General features: G+C 35.2%; 1 protein-coding gene across 2 annotated transcripts in view; it reads left to right on the forward strand.

Annotated features, from left to right (window-relative positions):
- LOC145292945 (uncharacterized) overlaps nt 1–17,985 on the forward strand; it is a 140,815-nt gene extending 122,830 nt beyond the window's left edge. For both annotated transcript variants that reach the window (XM_080139120.1, XM_080139121.1), the window contains 3 exons: nt 7,329–7,376; nt 10,224–10,340; nt 17,723–17,985. In XM_080139120.1, coding sequence (XP_079995246.1) covers nt 7,329–7,376; nt 10,224–10,340; nt 17,723–17,825 — 268 coding nt within the window. In that variant the 3' untranslated portion in view covers nt 17,826–17,985. The remainder of the gene's footprint in view (nt 1–7,328; nt 7,377–10,223; nt 10,341–17,722) is intronic.
- The last annotated feature ends 2,833 nt before the right edge of the window (nt 17,986–20,818 follow it).

Consider the following 20,818-nt stretch of genomic DNA (forward strand, 5'->3'; position numbering starts at 1 on the left):
AAGGACATTTTTTGGCAGTCGAATTGGTGAACATATAAATTGTATTTTCTCAATAATTGAACTTTGCAGCTTTGCTGCCTTCTTTCCCCAACCCTTATGCTTTCATTTTCCCACAATAAAATGTCAATATTTTTTTTTTATTCTTAAAAGTATTTCCTTGTCTTTATTTTTTCATGTCCTGATTTTTCTAGGCTTATTAACATGAACCACGTAGGATAACCTTCACGGGACTCAGTTAATAAATTTCCCGCATTCTGCCAAAAAATTTACGAACCCTGTTAAGAAATAATTGTACCTAAGCCGAGATTACGGATGTTGCTATATGCTTTAGTTATCGGCAGTGTTCTTACCTGAAATGGTTATTTTCCTCCTATCGGACAAGATTTGGGGAGATACCATTTCTTCTGTCAAAAGCTTGAGAAACGTTATATAGGATTATCCCTTTATTGGAAATAATTTAGGGTTGGTTCTGCTCAAGCTGTTAACTTATTCTTCGTATTATGTTCACCAGACTGTATCTGCCTGTCCTTTTTTTCTAGATATTATTTCCCATTTTGGGATAGTCTTAGTTCTTTTGGTTGTTGCATCATTCTTTTTTGGCGGGCTTTCTGTGCGCGCCATCTTGTCTTGTTGGCTTGATTGGTAACGGTTGGCGCCATTTTGAGTGACGTCATAGATTATGTGGTAGCTCTCTCTCTTTATCTCAAGTATTGATAAATTAAGTGAGAATTAGTTGAAAATAAAATGGCTGCGACGCCAAAGGATGTTCTGTTGAAGAAGTTGAAAATTAATAGAAGCGATAGAATCATCTCGTGAAGTGGGAGAGGACAAATATTCTTTATGTAAAAATCAGGTTGAAGAATACTTGTCGAACGCGGCATTGTTGGAAGAACAGTTAGTCGATATTTATTTAAATGATAATGTCGAAGAAGACATTGTGGAAACTTTCTCCAAGGATTGTGCCTTGTTTAGATTACAAGCTCTGGAGAAATTGGCTGGATTGAGACCTGGCAAGTTTGAAGAATCGGAGACCTGTTTGAAGAAAAGTGATAAAGTCAAGGGTGTAAATATTACCCCTTCTATCGTCTGTCCTAAATTCAATGATAGGGACTTAGAGACAGATAAGCTAGCCTTTTTAAATTTTCACCGGGAGTTCCTGAACTGTGTATCCAGTTTGGATAGTGACTCGTTGAGATTGGTCGTGTTGAAAAACCATCTCACGGGTTACGCCTTTCAGATTGTTAAACACTTATCGGTATCGGACGAAAATTACGAGATTGCATTAGAGTTGCTTTCCAACGAGTTCCTAGATGAGAGTTGTGTTGTGGACTCAATTTTCTCGTCCTTGTTGAATACTGATCGTTTGTATAGTAATTTGGACGTGAAAAAAATTCTTGACTGACGTGAAGACGCAGGCATACGAATTGAAGAATTCCTTCAGTATTGATTTTCTGGAATGCGGTACCCCGGGAAATCGATTGTTGGGTCATATCGTATTCGGTAAATTACCCGTTACCTTTAGAACAGAATTAGTGCACAAAGTGAACAATAATTACCCTTCTCTGGAGCAGATTTTCGATAACTGTACTGATATTATTAGAACTCTTGAGCTCTGTAAATATGATCCTGGGAGTCGTAGACCAGACTTCTCTGTAAAAAGGTCTAATAACAAGTTTAAACCTTCCTTACCAGATAAAAGACCCTCCACGTTGGAGAATTTCCACGTCAAGACATCTAAAGTCAAATATAGATGTTGTTTGTGTAAAAGTAATGATCACAAGGCTCATATGTGTAAATCCTATCCAACGTTTAAGGACAAGTTGAGAAGGTGTAACGAGTTAGTGATTTGTTCTAGATGCGTCAGCCATCTCCATGGGGAAAAAGACTGTCCTTGCAATGGAAGGGAGTCTGAGCTGTGTTGGTCTTGCAATAGACCTGGGCACCGTAGCGTTATGTGTCCCATGGCGGTCAAGCCTACTGTTTCTTCTAACGCTTGTTGGATGACCAGTAGCTCGTCCTTATTACCTGTAGTTAACATTTCGGTTAATGTGGGGGGCAAGGATGTGTCGTTTAACTGTTTGGTAGATACCGGCAGTGAGAGATCTTACCTCTGCAAAGGACTTATAAGAAAGATTTCCATGTCCTCACCCATGAAAAGTCGCAGATTTCTTATAAAGACCTTTTTGGGTAAGAAAGTAAGAGACCTGCAGGAGATAGATCTCCGTGTGAAATTTCAGGATGAATCAAGGCAAGTTTCATTCTTGTTGGATGAACACTTAGACCTGTCCTTTAAAATTGAAGGATTAGGCGGTGTGATATCTGACTTGAGAAAGGACGAGGTGAAATTGGCTGCTGATTTCTCGTGTATGAAAAACGACATGCTGCCAGTCCATGGTCTGATTGGTATTGATGTAATCAAGTTTTTGGGCCCCTTGCAACTAACCCAATTTAAAGACGGATTTGCATTTAGTTCGTCTTAGGAAATGATTTTGTTTGGAGACGTTTCGGACTTCAAATCCTGTTGTTCTGTGCGGGAGCAGGCTGGCTTGAATTACAATCGAGTCGTAGGGAAATTTTCGTTGTGTAATGTTACTCATGTATACTTTGTTTTGGAGCCTAAATCGAATCATTTGGATCCTTGGAGTTGTTTTGATGAAGCGGCAGTGGATAGGACCATAGAGAATATGCTCAATCTCGAAACATTGGGTGTTACAGATGAGGTATGCAGTAGCTACGATAAAATAAAAATAGCCGATTTTCGTTCGTCTATTGAATATCGTGACGGAAGCTACTATGTAAGTTTACCTTGGAACCTAGATAAGTTGAACGAAGTTCCGTCTAGTTATAATGTGGCATTAGCTGTCTTAGACAAAGTAGTAAATAAATTGTCTGACAAAAATCTGTACTCTGATTATTGCAAAGTATTTCTTGATCAGGAGAACGAAGGCATAATTGAGAGAATTCATGTGCCTCCTTCAGAATTTGCCAAGTACACCTGGATACCCCATCGTCCTGTCTACAAAACTGAATCACAGTGCACAACAAAAATAAGGCCTGTGTTCAATTGTTCGTTGAGAACGGGTGGTAAGCCGTCCCTCAATGATTGCGCCTATACGGGTGTGAACCTGTACACTGATATGCTGGCGCTTTTGTTCAAATTCCGAACCGATGCGTTGGTTCTATTAGCGGACATTAGAAAAGCGTTTTTGATGGTCAAATTGAAGAACGAATTTGACAAGAATCGTTTCTGCTTCTTTTTGAAGTTAGAGGACGAGCTGGTCTGTTTCAGGTACAGCACTTTGATCTTTGGATTTGTGTCCAGCCCGTTCATTTTGTGTTATATAGTGAAATATCATGTAGAAAAACATGCCGCAGGACCCTGCCGTGACATGCTGTTGAATAACTTCTATGTCGATAATCTGGTTAAAACACACCAGTCGCAGTCTGAATTGCTGAAGTTATATGTGGAAGCAGTAATTACCATGGAAAAGGGTGGCTTCGAATTGAAAACTTGTAGCAGTAACATCGAAATAGTTTCGCAACGTATACAGTTGGACAACAATGGTTCCTCTCACGGAATGGTGTGTGAGAAAGTCTTGGGCTATACGTATGATCCGATGTTGGATGAAATGAAATTAAGTAGCGGAGGTGTTGAGAGATAGTCTCAACTAAAAGAGACATGTTGTCTGTGAATTCTTCGATCTTTGACCCGTTGGGTCTTGTGTTGCCTATTACTATAAAGGGAAAAATCATGTTGAGCCAAGTATGGAAGTTAGGTATAGGCTGGGACCAAGCAATTCCTAATGATATATTATCTCTTTGGAATAGTTTTCAAAAGAGTCTTAAGGACATTCAAAACATTGGTTTTAATAGATGTTCGGTTCAAACTGATTTGCCGGTAATCTTGATCATGTTCTGTGATGCTTCGAACCGTGCTTACGGAATTGTCGAATATATGTACCAACGAGGAAGGGCTAACTTATTTTTTGCAAAAGCTAAAGTGGCTCCCTCTGTCAAGAGAACCCTTCCTACGTTGGAATTGTTGGCTGTATTTTTGGGCATTAAACATGTAATTATTTTGGTTAAGATGTTCCCGAATTTGTTCAAGGAAATCATAGTGGCTGTCGACGCACAAGTAGTGTTGTCGTGGTTATTGTCGGAAACCATCAACACCAAGTGTCAGTTTACGAGAAACCGATTGAAAGATATCAAGTCTATGGCTAACGAACTGACAGATAAGGGTTATACGATCAAGTTTAGATATGTGAAAATATCGAGAATCCATTTTGAATAAGTTCAGGTCTATGTGGTATGAACAGTACTTGATGAGTTTGAGAGAGTTATCTAGTGATTTGTACCAGTCTAGTTTTGATAACAAGATAAAGGTGAATGATGTAGTGTTGATAAAAGGTTTTAAGCCTAGACCTCACTGGAGTTTGGGCAGGGTGATGAAACTGACCCAAGGTTCCGACGGATTGGTGAGATCTGCCTTAATTAAAAGAGGTGATACGTTGCAAGAGCATTCAATAAAACATTTATTCCCGTTGGAACTTTCTATAACTCATTCTTTCCAAGCCCCTGCTGCAGATCAAGGTGATGATTTGCCTGAAGGTGAAAATGTTGTGGAATCAGTTCGTGAGGATCAGTCTAGACCTGTTAGACATCAGAGATCAGTTAAAGAGAGAAATCCTGATTATCTCTGGTATTAGTTGGAATATGTCCACCTTTTTTCTTTTCTCTTTTTCTTTTTTTGTTCGGGAGAGTGTCAGAAATTTAATTTCTTCCTTCTTTTCGTCGTTGTCTTTTATCTTTCCTCCCTTCTTTCCTTCTTTAACTACGTCTTTTTAACGAGCTGCTGCTGCTGAAAGAATCACGCCACAATTGGTTCTACTAAGAGATACTTTTCCCGCGAAAAATTCAACAAGCGAAAGTCAGTTTTGGACAGAGATTCCACGAGGGTAACACTCAAGTTACGAGCTCTGGTCCTACTCAGACATTCAAGTCTTAAAAATAGTAAAAGTTATTTCATTGTTCATAGGAATGAATAATGAGTTTCAGTAAGAGTCGAATCAAGTTGGTTGACTCGAAAAGAAAAGAAAGAATCAATTCTAAGAAGAATTGATCTATAAACTTGACGCACGAGATGCGATTAAATGTCGGCGTGTGGAACCCGAAATGTCTTTCCATGTTGTAACCAGTGAGAATTTCATCTGACAAGAAGGACGAACGAAGGTTTTACCAAACAACATTGAGTTTTCAAATTCAAGGATTATTTTCAAAAGAACTTTCAAGGATTCTGTCACTGAAGTGAGGACAGATCGATTTGAAGTGGCGTGAAGAAAATATATATGTAAAAAAAAAAGGACTCACACATATATATAAAGATAAAAAAAGAAAGGTTAAAAAAAACGAAATCATTGTTTTACGCAGTAAGTTCTCTTATTCTAATTTTCTCTTATTTCTGTACTCTGTCTCTAGTGTTAATTAAGCCTTTAGTGCTTGCCATAAGGACATTTTTTGGCAGTCGAATTGGTGAACATATAAATTGTATTTTCTCAATAATTGAACTTTGCAGCTTTGCTGCCTTCTTTCCCCAACCCTTATGCTTTCATTTTCCCTTAATATTTTTTTTTATTCTTAAAAGTATTTCCTTGTCTTTATTTTTACATGTCCTGATTTTTCTAGGCTTATTAACATGAACCACGTGGGATAACCTTCACGGGACTCAGTGAATAAATTTCCCGCAAAACACCTAAAAAAAATATATTTCCGCTGATATTTATCGAAACCTACTTTTAATATGTAAGTTTATTTAATGATTGAATATCGAAAATTTCAGGAAAATATGATTATTATTTGATTTTTACTAGATTTTTAAAACATGGGTGTGTGAACGAACGGCTTAAAACACGCCACTACATAGGAACGTTGCTTTAAAGCGTCAATAATGTAAACACAAATTTTTGTCTCGCATTTTCATTATTTTTGTATTCTGTAAAAAAAATTTAAAAGTAGTTTATTTGAAGCTTTTTCTATTAAATGGTAAAAAAAGTTAGGATGATAATATGAAATTAAATTAAATTACAATTACATCGTGTTACATATAGGGGGGTTAAAACTGTGGCGCGCGTTAGAGAAGCAATTATTGTAATTTTTAAACTTCCACAGTAGTATATATATATATTTTTTTTTCTTTTTTGGTATTTATTCTTTAAATTATTCTCTACTTAATGGTATATTGGAAATATTAACCTTTCTAAAAGAAAATTTTTAACTTATTTTTAAAGATTTAAAAATAGTGTTTTTCGTAAAAATAATGAAAAAATTTTTTTGCTAATCTGAAAGATAATTATTAACATATTCAACGAATTTCACATTTCAACGCACAAAAGATGAAAATTTAAACAAATTCAAAATTCGGATTTTCAATCTAAGAATTTAAAAAGCAGCTGCTGTTTTTTTTTTTTTTTTTTTTTTTTTCTACAATCTTCACCCTTCCCCCATACAGGAAGTATACGTTCAGTTCTGGTTTTTTATTTAAAGGATAGGAGTGACCACAAATGAAGAAATGGGGGTTATGTAGGCAATATATATATATATATATATATATATATATATATATATATATATATATATATATATATATATATATATATATATATATATATATATATATGAGATTATCATATCGAAGCCTGTCTTTAAGAATCACATAACACATTCATCATATAATCACTCACATATCACTTTTCTCCATGCAACGCATGTCCTCAACGCTCACTGGCAGATTTCACTTCTATACATCATCACACTGCATACACATACCTGATAGATTCTTCTCTTGGTCAACAATGGTTAAGCTCTTGCCTGTAAGCAATGGCAGCAGTTTCATGAACTTCCTCCATTGACTTAATTCGTGCAAACACCTACTCCACCTTGTGCTCCAATGGGATCAGTAAGGTAACAACCTGGATAAATATGCCATCCAGATATATTTTCTCCATATCTGAGTTTTCATCCATTTCATTGGTTTCTACGTTTTGCATACAAACTGGTTATCCTCTTTCAACCTGTCAGTAATTCCAATGCATTTCTTGGCATTCCATGTCTCATGTTGCCCGACTGAATGGCTCCATCTTTCTAACTTGCTCAAAATCACATCCAATGTATCATGTGACCGATCTCCACCAATCAAAACATAGGCCGCGTAATGTTCACCAAGTTGACTAATATGCAATAAATACAGATGTAGTTGTCCAGTCTATTCTACTACTTAATCTCATTTTTTTCTCTTCCTTTTTTTTTTTTTTTTTTTTTTTGTTCCACAGGAGTATCGGTTGTACTGTGTTTGAGATGGCAACAAAAAATCCTCCTTGGTAAGTTTTATGAAAAATATATTTTTTTCTTCTTTAGTCTAATTGGCCTTGCTCTTAGTTTGCATTTCTTTCTAGTTCTTAAAAAGTGAATGATAAGAGAAATAATGGAGGGGGGGGGCAGAAATTAAGGAGAAAGAGAAAGGAAAAGATCCTTAGATGTCGTAAAGCTTTCTATCTCAAATAGTTTCTTGTCTTGAACTGCTAGACTTTAGAATTCCCTCTCAGCTTTCCTGACTGTACTGACATGCCGAAGTTCAAGTTTAATGTAAACAGACATCTTGCTGCCCAACTCCCTACATAGTATCCCTGCAGATCTGGTTTCAAATAGTAGCTCCTTTAGTGGCACTGTGCCTTGTTTGGGGTGGAAAAAATAGTAAAAAAAAAAAGAGGTGGGGCTGGAGAAAGGAAGGAAGATAAAGGAAAAGAGCACATAAAAACGAATGATTTTATGTGAAGGGCAATTTTCTGTGTATGTGTTCAGCTAAAAGTCATAAACTACACAAGACACATCGACAAAACTGATATATTCTTTTTCAGCATTGTTTCAAGCAGAATATGGATGCATTTTTGTAATATTAAACCTTTTAGGCGGGCGGGCACCACAAACGAAATTAGTAAAGAGGAGGGGTGACATTTGGAGCGATTTTTCTTTTTCTTTTTAATTGGCCTCTGATCTGAAACTCGATCTAAAATATATTTTTGGAAGTCTTTGAGCAAAGTTCAAAATTTAGTATTTGTTCTGTTCTCACAGAGGAGAAAAGAGAGAGAGAGAGAGATTACACACACATTTTAATACTTCTATTTTGTTGTCCATGCTCCCTGACAATGCCTGGTAGCCATGCAAGTTATCAATAAAGAAAAGGATGAATGATAACTTTTGCCATCTTTACAAATAGACCAAATGTCCAGTGTTACGGAATTTTTTAGATGAGAATTGATAATATTTATTATTTGAATTGTTCAGATTACCATTCTCACTTTGAGTGTTATTCTTGCAACATTCCGGTTAATGTAACCTCCGGCCTCCTTGAGGTGTATTTAGACAATGACTCTTATTAATGAATCGTGGAAAGAATGATTTCATTTTTTTTTCCCAACAATCCATAGTTGTTATAATTCAAAATGTATGATGCGTTTATGAAGCAGAAAGAGGGTCTGTTTGGCTGGTTACTTTTAATGCATCTAAAACCAAGCTCCTATCTTTACATCATCAACGCTCTGACCCCCATCTGGCATCAATTGAAATGGATGGCTCTCGTCTTGGGGAGGCTCCATGTTTTGACAAGCTTCTGGACTTGACCTTTACTCCTGATCTGAAATGGAACATGTACATCAGGTCTGTTGCCAAAATCGCTGGAAAAATGGTAGGATCCTTCTACCGCTCCAAAAGATATCTCACTATTGATGCATTTCTCTATCTGTATAAAAGCCAAATACGTCCAAGGATGGAGTACTGCTGCCACATCTAGGCAGGAGCTGCTAAAAACAGCCTATCCTGCCTTGACAGAGTACAAAATAGACTTCATGGCTTAGTGGGGGATGCCCTTTCTCTTCCCTGCAACTTCTCTCCTATAGAAGAGACGTTGCAAGCCTGTCTTTGTTTTATCGTTATTTTCATGGCAAGTGCTCGTCTGAGCTCCAATCTCTGGTCTCCCCTCGTCAATCTTTCACGAAAAACACCTGTCTGGCTGAAACCACTATCATTAATTTTCCCCACTCTTTAGTTGTGCTTAAATCCAAGCGTAGATTCCATGAGCAGAGCTTCTTTCTTAAAAGTGCACGACTGTGGAACTCTCTTCCATTTGCCTGTTTCCCACCTGACTACAACTTGGATGTCTTCAAGTCCAACATAAAGAAATTCCTGACAAACCGCCCCCTTAAGTAAGACACTTTATCAAATCTCCAATACTAACGATTACTACAATACTATCCCATTGATTACTGTACACGCAATAACCCTTATCCCCAAATGGCCTTGATAAGTGGTGACCACCATGTAAAAAAAAAAAATGACAACATTCCCTCAAAATCCACAGGAATTAAATTATTCCTGTAATTATCTGGTCCCTATTTATTTTGCAGTGAGTTTAATTTTGTGCAGTTCTAGGAGATCCACACTCCCAGGATTTGCCTTCTCTCTTTTGAGAAAGGGTTAGTTTATTGCTAATCGCCTGAGGCGCTCTTATCAAAGAATGCCGATGGGATGCCCAGGCATTTTTTTCAGGTCAGAGTGCCCCTTTCAATCCCGCTTTCCAACCCTGATGTCTAAGTTCTTGCAATAAGGGAGAGAAGTAAAAACCCTTTTGGCTAGGAGCAAAGTGTAGTATTTGTTGATATTACTTTGCATCTTTTTTTGTCCTCACTCAGTGAAGAAGAAATCATTGTAGAGGGAGACAAGTTTTCTTTTTTGCTCCAATCCACCCAGAATTATCGTTTTTGAAGAGCTAGATTTACCTTCCATTAAAAATTGACCTTGTGCCTAACTTTGCCTTCGTAGGGAGGTAAATAAATAGGAACAATGGCCAGCATATATTAAACATCTCATCTTGTCTGAAACTTTATTTCATTTTTTTCAAGTTTCTCATTCTATAAACTATGTAATTTATGGAAATTAAGATCCTGGGCGACACTGAATAACCCTGAAAATTTGTAGATAAAATTATGAAAACTAAAATTCTTTTTCTTTACTTAACCATGTCATATCCATGAGCTCTGTTATTATTTAAAATAAGATCCAAGTTTTCAGATCTTTGAGAATGTGATATTTTTAACAGATTTAATCAAAGACACCAAATTTCCATTATAATAATATTTTTTCCTTTTTTCTTTATTTTCTTCACTATTAAGGAGTAATATGAACCCTTATGCAGCCATCTTTGCAATTTGTTCTTCCAAACCGGTCCCGTGTCTACCTTCAGAATTCTCTCAGAAAGCTCAAGATTTTGTACGTGTTTGCCTAACCAGGTAAGATAGACGGGATTCTTCTCATTACCATTATTACTGGCGCCGTTCACACTCACATTAGCAAGCAGTGACCATCATCATCATTTTGCCTTTAATTTTGGGATAAGAAAATAAATCTATCTATATATCTATAAAAGTGAGAATGTGCGTGTTTGTGTATGTGTGTGTGAGAGAGAGAGGACAACTCTCAACCTATATACTCAACGAACTTTTTGTCTACAGATTTGAAATTTGGTATATCGGGTATCCAGACATGCGGAGAACATTTTAATCTGGAAAAAAGGGTTACTAGGGGGTCAAAATTGAAGAATTGGTATGTGGGAGGGTCATTGGATTTTTATTTGTTTGTCAACTTTTTTACGAAGGCACATGCGTGAATAATCCACATGACAGATTACTTATGTTAAAAATAAATAGGTTTGAAAACACTTTTTAAAGATCGTGTCAAGCTGGCCTATCATACTTGGCTCACTGTCTTTTTTGGTTTTGATCTCAGCTCGAAACTGTTTAGAAAAAAACAAATGACTCACAGGCACATGTCTCAGTTTCTTTTTATTAAGAAATTTAACGTTACCTTTAATACGTAGGGTATTTCTGTTTATAATAAAAAAGAATTCTGCATTAATTAAAATATAATATTTATGCGTATTTTACGACCATGCAACGCCAGGCAACCTGCTAGTATATCTATAAAAGTGAGAATGTATGCATGTGAGAGAACACTTCTCAACCTATATACTCAAAACATAATACTCGCATGCACATTTCAGTTTCTGTATGAATTAAAATATAATATTTATGCATATTTTACGATCGGATTAAACTAAAGAGTTCTGTTCAAAATTCCATACAAATTCTCGCGTTTGACAGAAAAATTCACGAGTTGAATAAGGTCAGAGTTTACATCATCCAAAACGTTGTGAGAATAAAATTCAAGATGCGAATAGTCTAAATAATCCAAAGTCTGTTTTATATATTGGCATGTGTTGGACAGCTTTTAGAAATTGACTTTCAAACTAACATATCTCTGACCAGGTCTTTAATTATCCATCTTTCTTATGTTTTCCTTGTGAACTAACCTTGCTTCTTCAGTTGTTCTTTATCTAATAGTTCAAAGACTCTCATGCATTCTTTCAATCTGACCATACCATCTAAGTCTCATGTTCTTATACTATCCAGTTGCCAACAACTCTTTATCTGAGAGTACATCTTTCAAACTCCTTGGCCTAACGTTCACAGGAAACATGAGTTGGAACAATTACATTGAAGGCATTGCCAGGGCCGCTGCAAGAAAGGTGGGCTCTCTCTACTGTGCTAGACAACTACTAACACCCGAAAGTATCCTGTACTTCTATAAGGCCACCATTCGCCAATGTATGGAGTATTGCTGTCACATTTGGGCTGGTGCATCTGCTACTAGTCTCTCGCTCCTAGACAAAGTTCAAAGGAGAGTAGCCAATCTGATAGGCCTTGAACTGTCATCTAAGCTTCAGCCTCTGTCCCATCGATGAAATGTTGCATCCCTCTGCCTGTTATTTTAGTATTTTAGTGGTGAATGCTCTGATGAACTGCAAGCACTTGTGAGCACCCTCGACAAACCCGTCAGGCTGATAAATTCGCACCCCCACACTGTAGAGTTCCGTAGATGTAGAAGATCTTTCTACTCCAATAGTTTCTTCCCTAGAACCGCTAGACTTTGGAATTCCATTCCAGGTCCCTGCTTCCCCAACAGTACTGACATACAGAAGTTCAAGTGTAATGTGAACCGACATCTTGCTGCCCAAATCCTACATAGTACCCCAGTAGTTGTTGCCCCTGATAGTAGCCCCCTACACCAAAGTGGCAATTTGCCTTGTTTGGGGTGAAAATGTAATAAAAAAAAAAATTATTTTTAATTATTACTGAGGCCTTTCATATTCACAACAAGAGGTCACTCATTAGAATGCCATGTCTTTATTTTTATTATTGTTTTTTTTTTTTTTCATCCTAAACAAGGCACAGTGCAACTTTGATATAAGGGGCTACTATTTGGGACTAAATTTGCAGTGATGCTATGTAGGGAGTTGAGCAGCGAGATTGAACTTCTGCATGTTAGTACAACCAGTCAGGGAAGCAAGGATCATGGAAAGAATGCCAAAGTCTAGCAGTTCAAAGAAAGAAACTATTTGAGTAGAAGTCATCTGGCATCTAGGGATCTCTACAGTGTAGGGGTGGGATTTTTCTGCTTGTCGGGTGAATAGAGGGTATTCACATCAAGGGTTACAAATGCTTTATGTTCACAAGAGCACCTTCCATTAAAATACTTGTAAAACATTCACAGGGATGCAACATTTTGGTGATGGGACAGGGGTTGGAGTTTGGTTGATAGTGCGGGACCTATTAGGTTGGCAACTCTTTTTTGAACCCTGTCTAAGAGTGAGGAATAAGTGGCAAATGCACCTCTACCTAACAACGTAAGGATGAACCAAAGTTTTATCTTACTTCTCCATATGAAGTATTCTCAAAGCCATATTTTTGCATCAAAGAGCATCAGATCTATACATCAAATTTTGAAAAAAAAAAAAAATCGAAAGTGTAATTCTGTCAAAATTTCGACCATGATCAAACTTTCCAAAATCAAGATCAAAGTTATATAAGACGTGAGACTTCATTTTTATAATATGAACAAGTAGCAAGTCTCTATGATAGACAGAACCAAATTTATGGCCAAAAGTGTGACTTTCACTTTTTCTTTGTGACCTTGACCTTTAGCTCCAAGATATCCACAACTTAAATCAGTTCTAAGATCAATATTTTGACCAAGTCTTTTGATGATTGGTCAAGCGATTTGGCCACTATGCTGTACACAGAAAAATATAGTGACAAACAGACAAACAAACTTGATTGAAAACATAACCTCTTTGATGAAGGTAACTCATGAACATGATGGAAAAATCTATGACGGAACCACACAATGATACCCAATTCAATCACAAATATCACAAAATCAGTTTAAAAATTTAACACTCGTCACATAATCAGACTGGAAAACAAACTTCCAAAATTAATTTCGAACAGCAACTGGTGATCCATAGGACAAAATCTCACTATCAAAGAACTCTTCTATATAGAAATTGAGGCTCTCAGTTTTGGATAAAAATTCGCACTTGATATACATTCAAATGTCATCAGCAACACAATTTTGAATAATTATGAACGTGAAGATACAGATTTTAAAAAGACAAGGAATTAAAAATTACAATTACTCAATACACTGATTAAATATTAACGATAAGATATGTAGGTACTTTAACCCGTGTAGCAAATGAAAAAAACATCATATTGCCGGCAGATAATCACGTGGTGATATGATAATTATGGAGAAAAGCATATATTAAAAATAAATGTACATTAGAAGACGAAAATACATCACCAACACACTTGAAAACTATAAACAAAAGCATCGAAACTTTTAACAAATCTTTCAAAAAAACTTATTAAAAAAACAATAAACAAGTGGACCTCATCAATACGACTATAATATTCTCATGTTATATGGCCTCCTCAAAACTGGATATATATATAACGCAGACCCCAAAATTTTATTATACCATCCCTATTTAAGTTAAAACATACTTATCAACGTATTCTTATGTACATCTATATCAAAAACACTTGTAAACGTTCTTTTTTTTTTTTTAATTAAATATTTTATTTCCATACTTTGTGGACCAGGCGCCAATGCAGACTCCACAATTTTAATGAACCACCGTTCTGCCAGATCAAACATACCCATTCCTGTGTCTCGATACATCTTCTATCATTATATGTAATCAGTTTTTTCAAATAGTCAACCATATAGGAGCCTATTCGTGATCAGACACACACACACACACATTCAGCTTTATATTATATATATATATATATATATATATATATATATATATATAAGAAGTGAATTTAGTTTACAAACAAATGGCATTTGTTAAGCCATTTGTTTGTAAACTAAATTCACTTATTTTGGCTCTGTCTAAATATTGAGCATTCTTTTAGTAGACACACTTATATATTTTGTTTTGAACAAACAAATAATTACTACCAATACAATATATATATATATATATATTTAAATATGTATGAAGAAAAAATCAATATGAAAAATATATAAATGTTTATATCTTTTCTGTATTTATTTCCTGTGTGTTGACATGTAGAAATACAAGAAGTCTTTTGAAAAAAAAAACAAGAATGTTTCCTCTTATATATATATATATATATATATATATATATATATATATATATATATATATATATATATATATATATATATATACACATATATATATATATATATATATATATACACATATATATATATATATATATATATATATATATATATACATATATATATATATATATATATATATATATATATATATATATATATATATATATATATATATATATATATATATACATACACTAGCGTGGGTGCCCAGCAATGCCCAGGAGGTGTGTGTTGAGCAAAAAAAAAAGAAAAAAAAAAATGTGGTAATAGGAAGGCAGGCTCGAACCCGTACCGCAAAGGAGGAAAAGAACAGGAAAAAAAACCTGCCGTCTTTGCTGTTACGACCACCGCCAAACCAGAAGTGACGTAGGTTTTAATTAAGGCTAGACAATCGAAAGGAGAGGATGAATTTCAAAAATATCGGCGAAAAAAGCGACCCTCCCCCTGTAGAAAAGTGCCCAATTGAACGTGAAGATATTAATGTTTTTAGCCTATTTATTGATATTTGTTGTCTGAAAGGTCGAACTTCAAAATGATACTGATCTAGTAAAAATCCGTCGCCTCTGTCAAAAGTTTTAGGCAGACATACAAACATACATACATACATACATTTATATATTGGTAACTCAAATTTTCGACCCAAACCGATTAAAAAGCTTGCCCTATCTCTGAATACCCTTTATGTAAAATTTCAAATGTTTAGACCAGAAATTGTCTGAGTAATTTGATAGAGACTGCAGAAGTAAATCTTTTTTTAACTTTGACCCCTATTATGACTCCTTAACATTTATTGTTTTGGGCTCAAATCAAGTTATTAAGTTAGATCCATTTCCAAGGAACCTATATCTAAAATTTCAAGTGTTTAGATCCAAAATTGGCGGAGGAGGTTGGTAGAGTTCTCAAAGGTCAAATCGTTGAACTTTAATCCATTAACAGCCAAATTTATGGCTGAAAATGGATTGCAAAGATTTTCCCAAATCTCAGTACCCTGTATATCAAATTTCTAGTCTGTAGACTGAAAATTGACAGAGTTATTGCATAGGGAAATGTACACAGACACACAAATACACACATACATATTTTGCTAACTGTATTTCATTTCCTCTGATGATATAAGCCATCATTGAAAATCTATGGATTAAGGAAATAAATATAATTCTTTTCCATATATTCCTTGCTTCAATCAATAAATTCTTAATTTGAATATATTTTTATGTAAGTTTTAATCTAAAGAATTTAACTTCAATTCCTATATAACATTTCCGTGTGTCTCCTATAGAAAATAGGTTATAGACTTTACATGAAAGATAAAACTGTATTGGATGTAAAATTTTCTGGGAAAGACAATGGAAGTAGTTCCAAATCTCTAATTGCTTCCCTATAGAGACATTTCAAATATATTATCTATCTATTTATCTTCTATCTCATATATATATATATATATATATAAAATGAACTCTTTTCTCCTGTGATAGGATTAAAAATCAAGATTTCATGCAAATGCAATATCCACAAACTGTAGCACAATATCTGAGGTGTGTTATAGACATATTACCTCTCCACTTCCTCGCTAATCGTAGATTTCTATATTTTTTCTGTTGAGAGTTCACTGCCAAAATCGGTTAAGATCAAGTGGTAAAATCTTTTATCTCTAATAAATTCCTCCTTCATCCACCACCCATTTACACCATTGTGTATATATATAAAAAAATTGTATTTTATATATATATATATATAATATAAGAAAAATTGCATTTTCTATATATATATATATATATATATAATAAGAGACAATTACAAACGAACACCGGTTTCGGTTTTCTGTACTTCGTAGTTGCTTAAAAACAACTGGAATGGAATTTCACCGTGCCTTTCCGTTCGATGCTTCCTATTGGGTGAAACGCACCACGCATACTTTTACGTTGCTTAATTACCATTTATTTCCCAACATTTATACACTAAAAAAAAACAAAAAACAAGGATTCTTTCCCTTTTTTTTTTTATAATACATCATTTCCGTTTTATTCAATGTTTTTTTCTGTTTTCATTTTTCCGATTTTTTTTTGGAAGTTTAACATCATTTTTTCTTTTTATTGAAACAGAGTTATGACTTCACTTATTCTTTACTTAACCCCCGCCCCTTACACACACATCTACAAACACCCGGCAAACGCCAGGTACCTGCACTAGTATTTTAATAATTTCAAATATATTATATTTTGATGAAATTAAAATTTTATGTATAAAATTTTGGAGGAAGACAATGGAAGTGGTTCTGAATCTATGTATCCCTCAATTTCCCAAATCTTTATATACACCCCCCCATATAGCCTATGCATTCTCTATAGTGAGTTTACCTTGGAAATACATGTTTATTTCTATTGTGTAATCATTTTTAACTTGAGAGTCACTACTTATCAAGGGTGAAGGCCACTCAAGGATAAGGGTTAATAAATGTAAGATGGTAATCGTTAGTGGTGTAAATTGGGTAGAATTTGATTATTTATAGGGAAAGCTTAACAAGCATTTGTTTACAATGGATTTGAAGGCTACTATGTTGTATTCAACTGGGAAGCAGGCCACTGAAACAGTGTTCCACAGGCAGGCAGTTCTGGTAAAGAAGCTTTGTTCATGGAATTTGCATTTAGATTTAGGTACGAATAAAGAGTGAAGGAAATCATATATAGTGGTTGTAGCTAGCCGAGTGTATTTTTTTGTGAAAGTTTGGCAAGGGAGGACAATAGATTGAAGTTCAGGACATTTACATATAGAATAATCTTTAATAATTTATATCTGTTGTTTGTACTCCCTTTGTATGTATCACGTTTTATTTACGGCTTTCTCTTAAGTTGTCTTTAACAAACATTCTCTGTACAAAATAACTGAATGTATATGTGTAAATGCAACTGTTTCTTATTTCTGTTTCTCCATCATGTTCCATTTTTTTTCTTCCTGCTTATTTCAACCATCATGTTATCAAGTAACCATATTTTCAATATGTTGCCTACGTGTTAGGAAAGGGGCTTCCAACATGTGTGCCATTATACAAACATTAAAAACATATTCCTATTTTATCATGTCATTTTATTTTATAATGTCATTTTATTTCCAGAGATCCTACAAAAAGACCCACTGCAAGGGAACTGCTTCAGGATAAATTCATTACAACACCCCATCATGACCGTCGCCGCAAAAGTGTAACTTGTTTCAACTAATATATTCCAAGCTTCTACAGAAAATAATAACATTAGCTGCTTCCATACAATTGGTACACGTCACTGATCCTTGCCATTTTTTCTTTTTTTAATCACATTACAAATATTGTGTAAATAGAATCTCATTAAAGTTTCAACACAGATTTTTATAAATCTACAATTTATTGTTTTTTTTTCTTTTACAACCAATAGACCCACGGGATTCTCTGACGCAATCCTATTTGAATAATATTTGCCATGGGAACAATAGCATAAAATTGCTATGAAGCAAACAACCAGCAGAAGATATTGTTGTTTAGAAGAAACAGTTTACCTTGTCGACTTGCATCGTTTCATCTGGGCTGACATTATCCGCATGATAGTCAGGGACCCGAACTTTGGATTAACCACTAAGGAGGCTGTCTTATCAGCAGGTGCAAAGTACTGGGTCTGCTGTATTGCCATCTGGTGAATGGATTCTTGACCATGCAGTAGTTTCTGGTGGGGCCTCTCAATGCCATACTAGTGGGTAATTGTTACGGCTTTACCTTATCATGTGCTACAAAAAAAAAAAAATTCCTATTTTTTTCTCTCCTGCTTTCCCTCTCTGTCCTGCTCTAACCAAGTCTGTCGACCTGTTCCACAAAATCCAAATCCTCAACATGAAATATCTCTAGACAAAAATCATGAACAAACCTAGAACCCCATCCTCCAATGTAGACCTCTACTACCACGTCTCCTTCTCCAACATCAGGGGTCTACGTTCCAACCTTCCAGAGGTTGAAACCCAATTACAGGAGACGAAATCGGACATATTCTTTCTAACTGAAACTGGAATAGGGCCGACCACTTCCCTAGATGAGCTTATAATTAAAGGATACTCCAACTTAACATCTAAATCTGATCCCCAAGATCGCCATGGGCATAGAATATGTGCCTACATTAAAAATGGCTTCCCATGTGGTAGGGATATCTCCAGTGAAGACCCTTATTTACCTTATATGTGCTTCTGGGTTGCACTTGCTTACACCACTGCATGTATATTTGCCATCTATCACCCCCACAACAGCGGAGTTACCATCTTTCAGAGCGTATCTGAGAAAATTGATCACATTATCTTTATCAAATCTCAACATTAACTTACTGTACACACAATAACCCTTTACCCTGAGTGGTGACCACCTTGTAAAAAAAAAATTTTTTTTAAATAATCGTATTTATCAGCTGTTTCCACTTGTGGAGTATTTCCTGTTGGGTCATCAGGAGAGACCATGCACCATCGGTTCCTCTTGAGTGCTTTTCCGTGTACTGCATCCCCTTCACTGATATGAGGCCCCATTATCTGAACTGCATTTAAATCAAATGAACAGTTCAATTAAAACTGGACATTGAATGACTTATCATTTCCCATGTCGTCCAACAGCTTAGCATCTCACACATTGGCAGTTGAGTATTGAGTAAAATAACTGATGAAGTTTTAACAAGGTTAATGCAAGAGTGCTTAATATCGGAGTAAGGCAAGATATACTTTTTACTTGTTTTACATAAGTATTAATATGTTGTTACACATTCATGAGCATGTTTCAGTCAGCCAGTTACTAGTAACTAGAGATCTCTTCAGGCGATACAGCTTATACAAAAGCTTAGTCCGTAATCACAAATACGGACTAAGCTGGTGTTGTCCGTTGTCGATGCAATTGCTCGATTCCATCTAATTCTGAGTTCTAGCTTTACCATGAAAAAGTGTATGTGAATGGGTATTTATATATATATATATATATATATATATATATATATATATATATATATAATATAAAGCTGAATGTCTGTGTGTGTCTGTGTCTGGTCAAGAATAGACTCCTATATGGTTGACTATTTTAAAAAACTGATTACAGATAATGATAGAAGATGTATCGAGACACAGGAATGGATATGTTTGATCTGGCAGAACGGTAGTTCATTAAAATTGTGGGGTCTGCGTTCGCACATGGTCCACAAAGTATGGAAATAAAAAATTAAAAAAAAACGTTTACAAGTGTTTCTGTTATAGATGTACATAAGAATACTTTGATAAGTATGTTTTAACTTAAATAGAGATGGTATAATAAAATTTTGGGGTCTGCATTCGCACCTGACCTCTATAGAATGGAAATAGGAACAAACTTTAATAAAGACTTTTCATATCTATCTGCGTAAGTATACTTTGATAATTATGTTTCAGTTTGAAGAAATATGGTATAATAAAATTATGGAGTGTTCGTTTGCACTTGACCTCCATAGAATGGAAATATTCTAAGTTTAACAAGGTTTTTTAATATATATCCACAGAATATTGTGATAAGTGTTTCAGTGTGAACCGGTATGGTATAATAAATTATGGGGTTTACCTATTTTATTTTTGCTTTCATCATATTTTGCTTTGGTTTTGATACCTCCAAATTCGAAGCTATCTCTTTACAGCCCTTCCTTTTCATAACCTATCATACTTTCATAAATCAGAGTCCATTTTCTGTAGGCTGTTTTTGAACCCAGTCAATGACTGGTACTTTTGCTAGTATATATATATATATATATATATATACTAGCGGGGGTACCCGGCGTTGCCCGGGTGTTACGAGGTGTGGGTGCTCTTAAATCAAAAAGAAACTCGGGGGGGGGGTAAAAAAAAGTTTTGGTAAGTTGGTAGGATCGAACTGAAGCCCTGAGGTGAAGTTGGAAAATAAAGTGTGAAAAAACATGACACGTTAACCGCTCAGCCAGCCAGAATGAGTTACTGAAGGATGTTTGAATTTATTTAAGTAAGAAGAGAATTGACAGGTGCCCGCATTTAATGACGTCAAGTGGAAGTCGTAGTGTTAACATTTTGCGCGAGCGTTATGACAATGATGACGTAAGCAATAGCTATTCAGCAGTTAACATTTTCTGCAGGACAGTTTTTAATGAGGTCAATAACCCGGTTTGTTTTTACCTAACTTTGGGGAAAAACAGCTCCATGTTTATTAGGGGAGTATCTC

The sequence above is a fragment of the Euprymna scolopes genome, chromosome 14 (genome assembly GCF_053919585.1).
Source record: "Euprymna scolopes isolate OS-2025 chromosome 14, ASM5391958v1, whole genome shotgun sequence".
In the NCBI taxonomy this organism is placed as follows: domain Eukaryota; kingdom Metazoa; phylum Mollusca; class Cephalopoda; order Sepiida; family Sepiolidae; genus Euprymna; species Euprymna scolopes.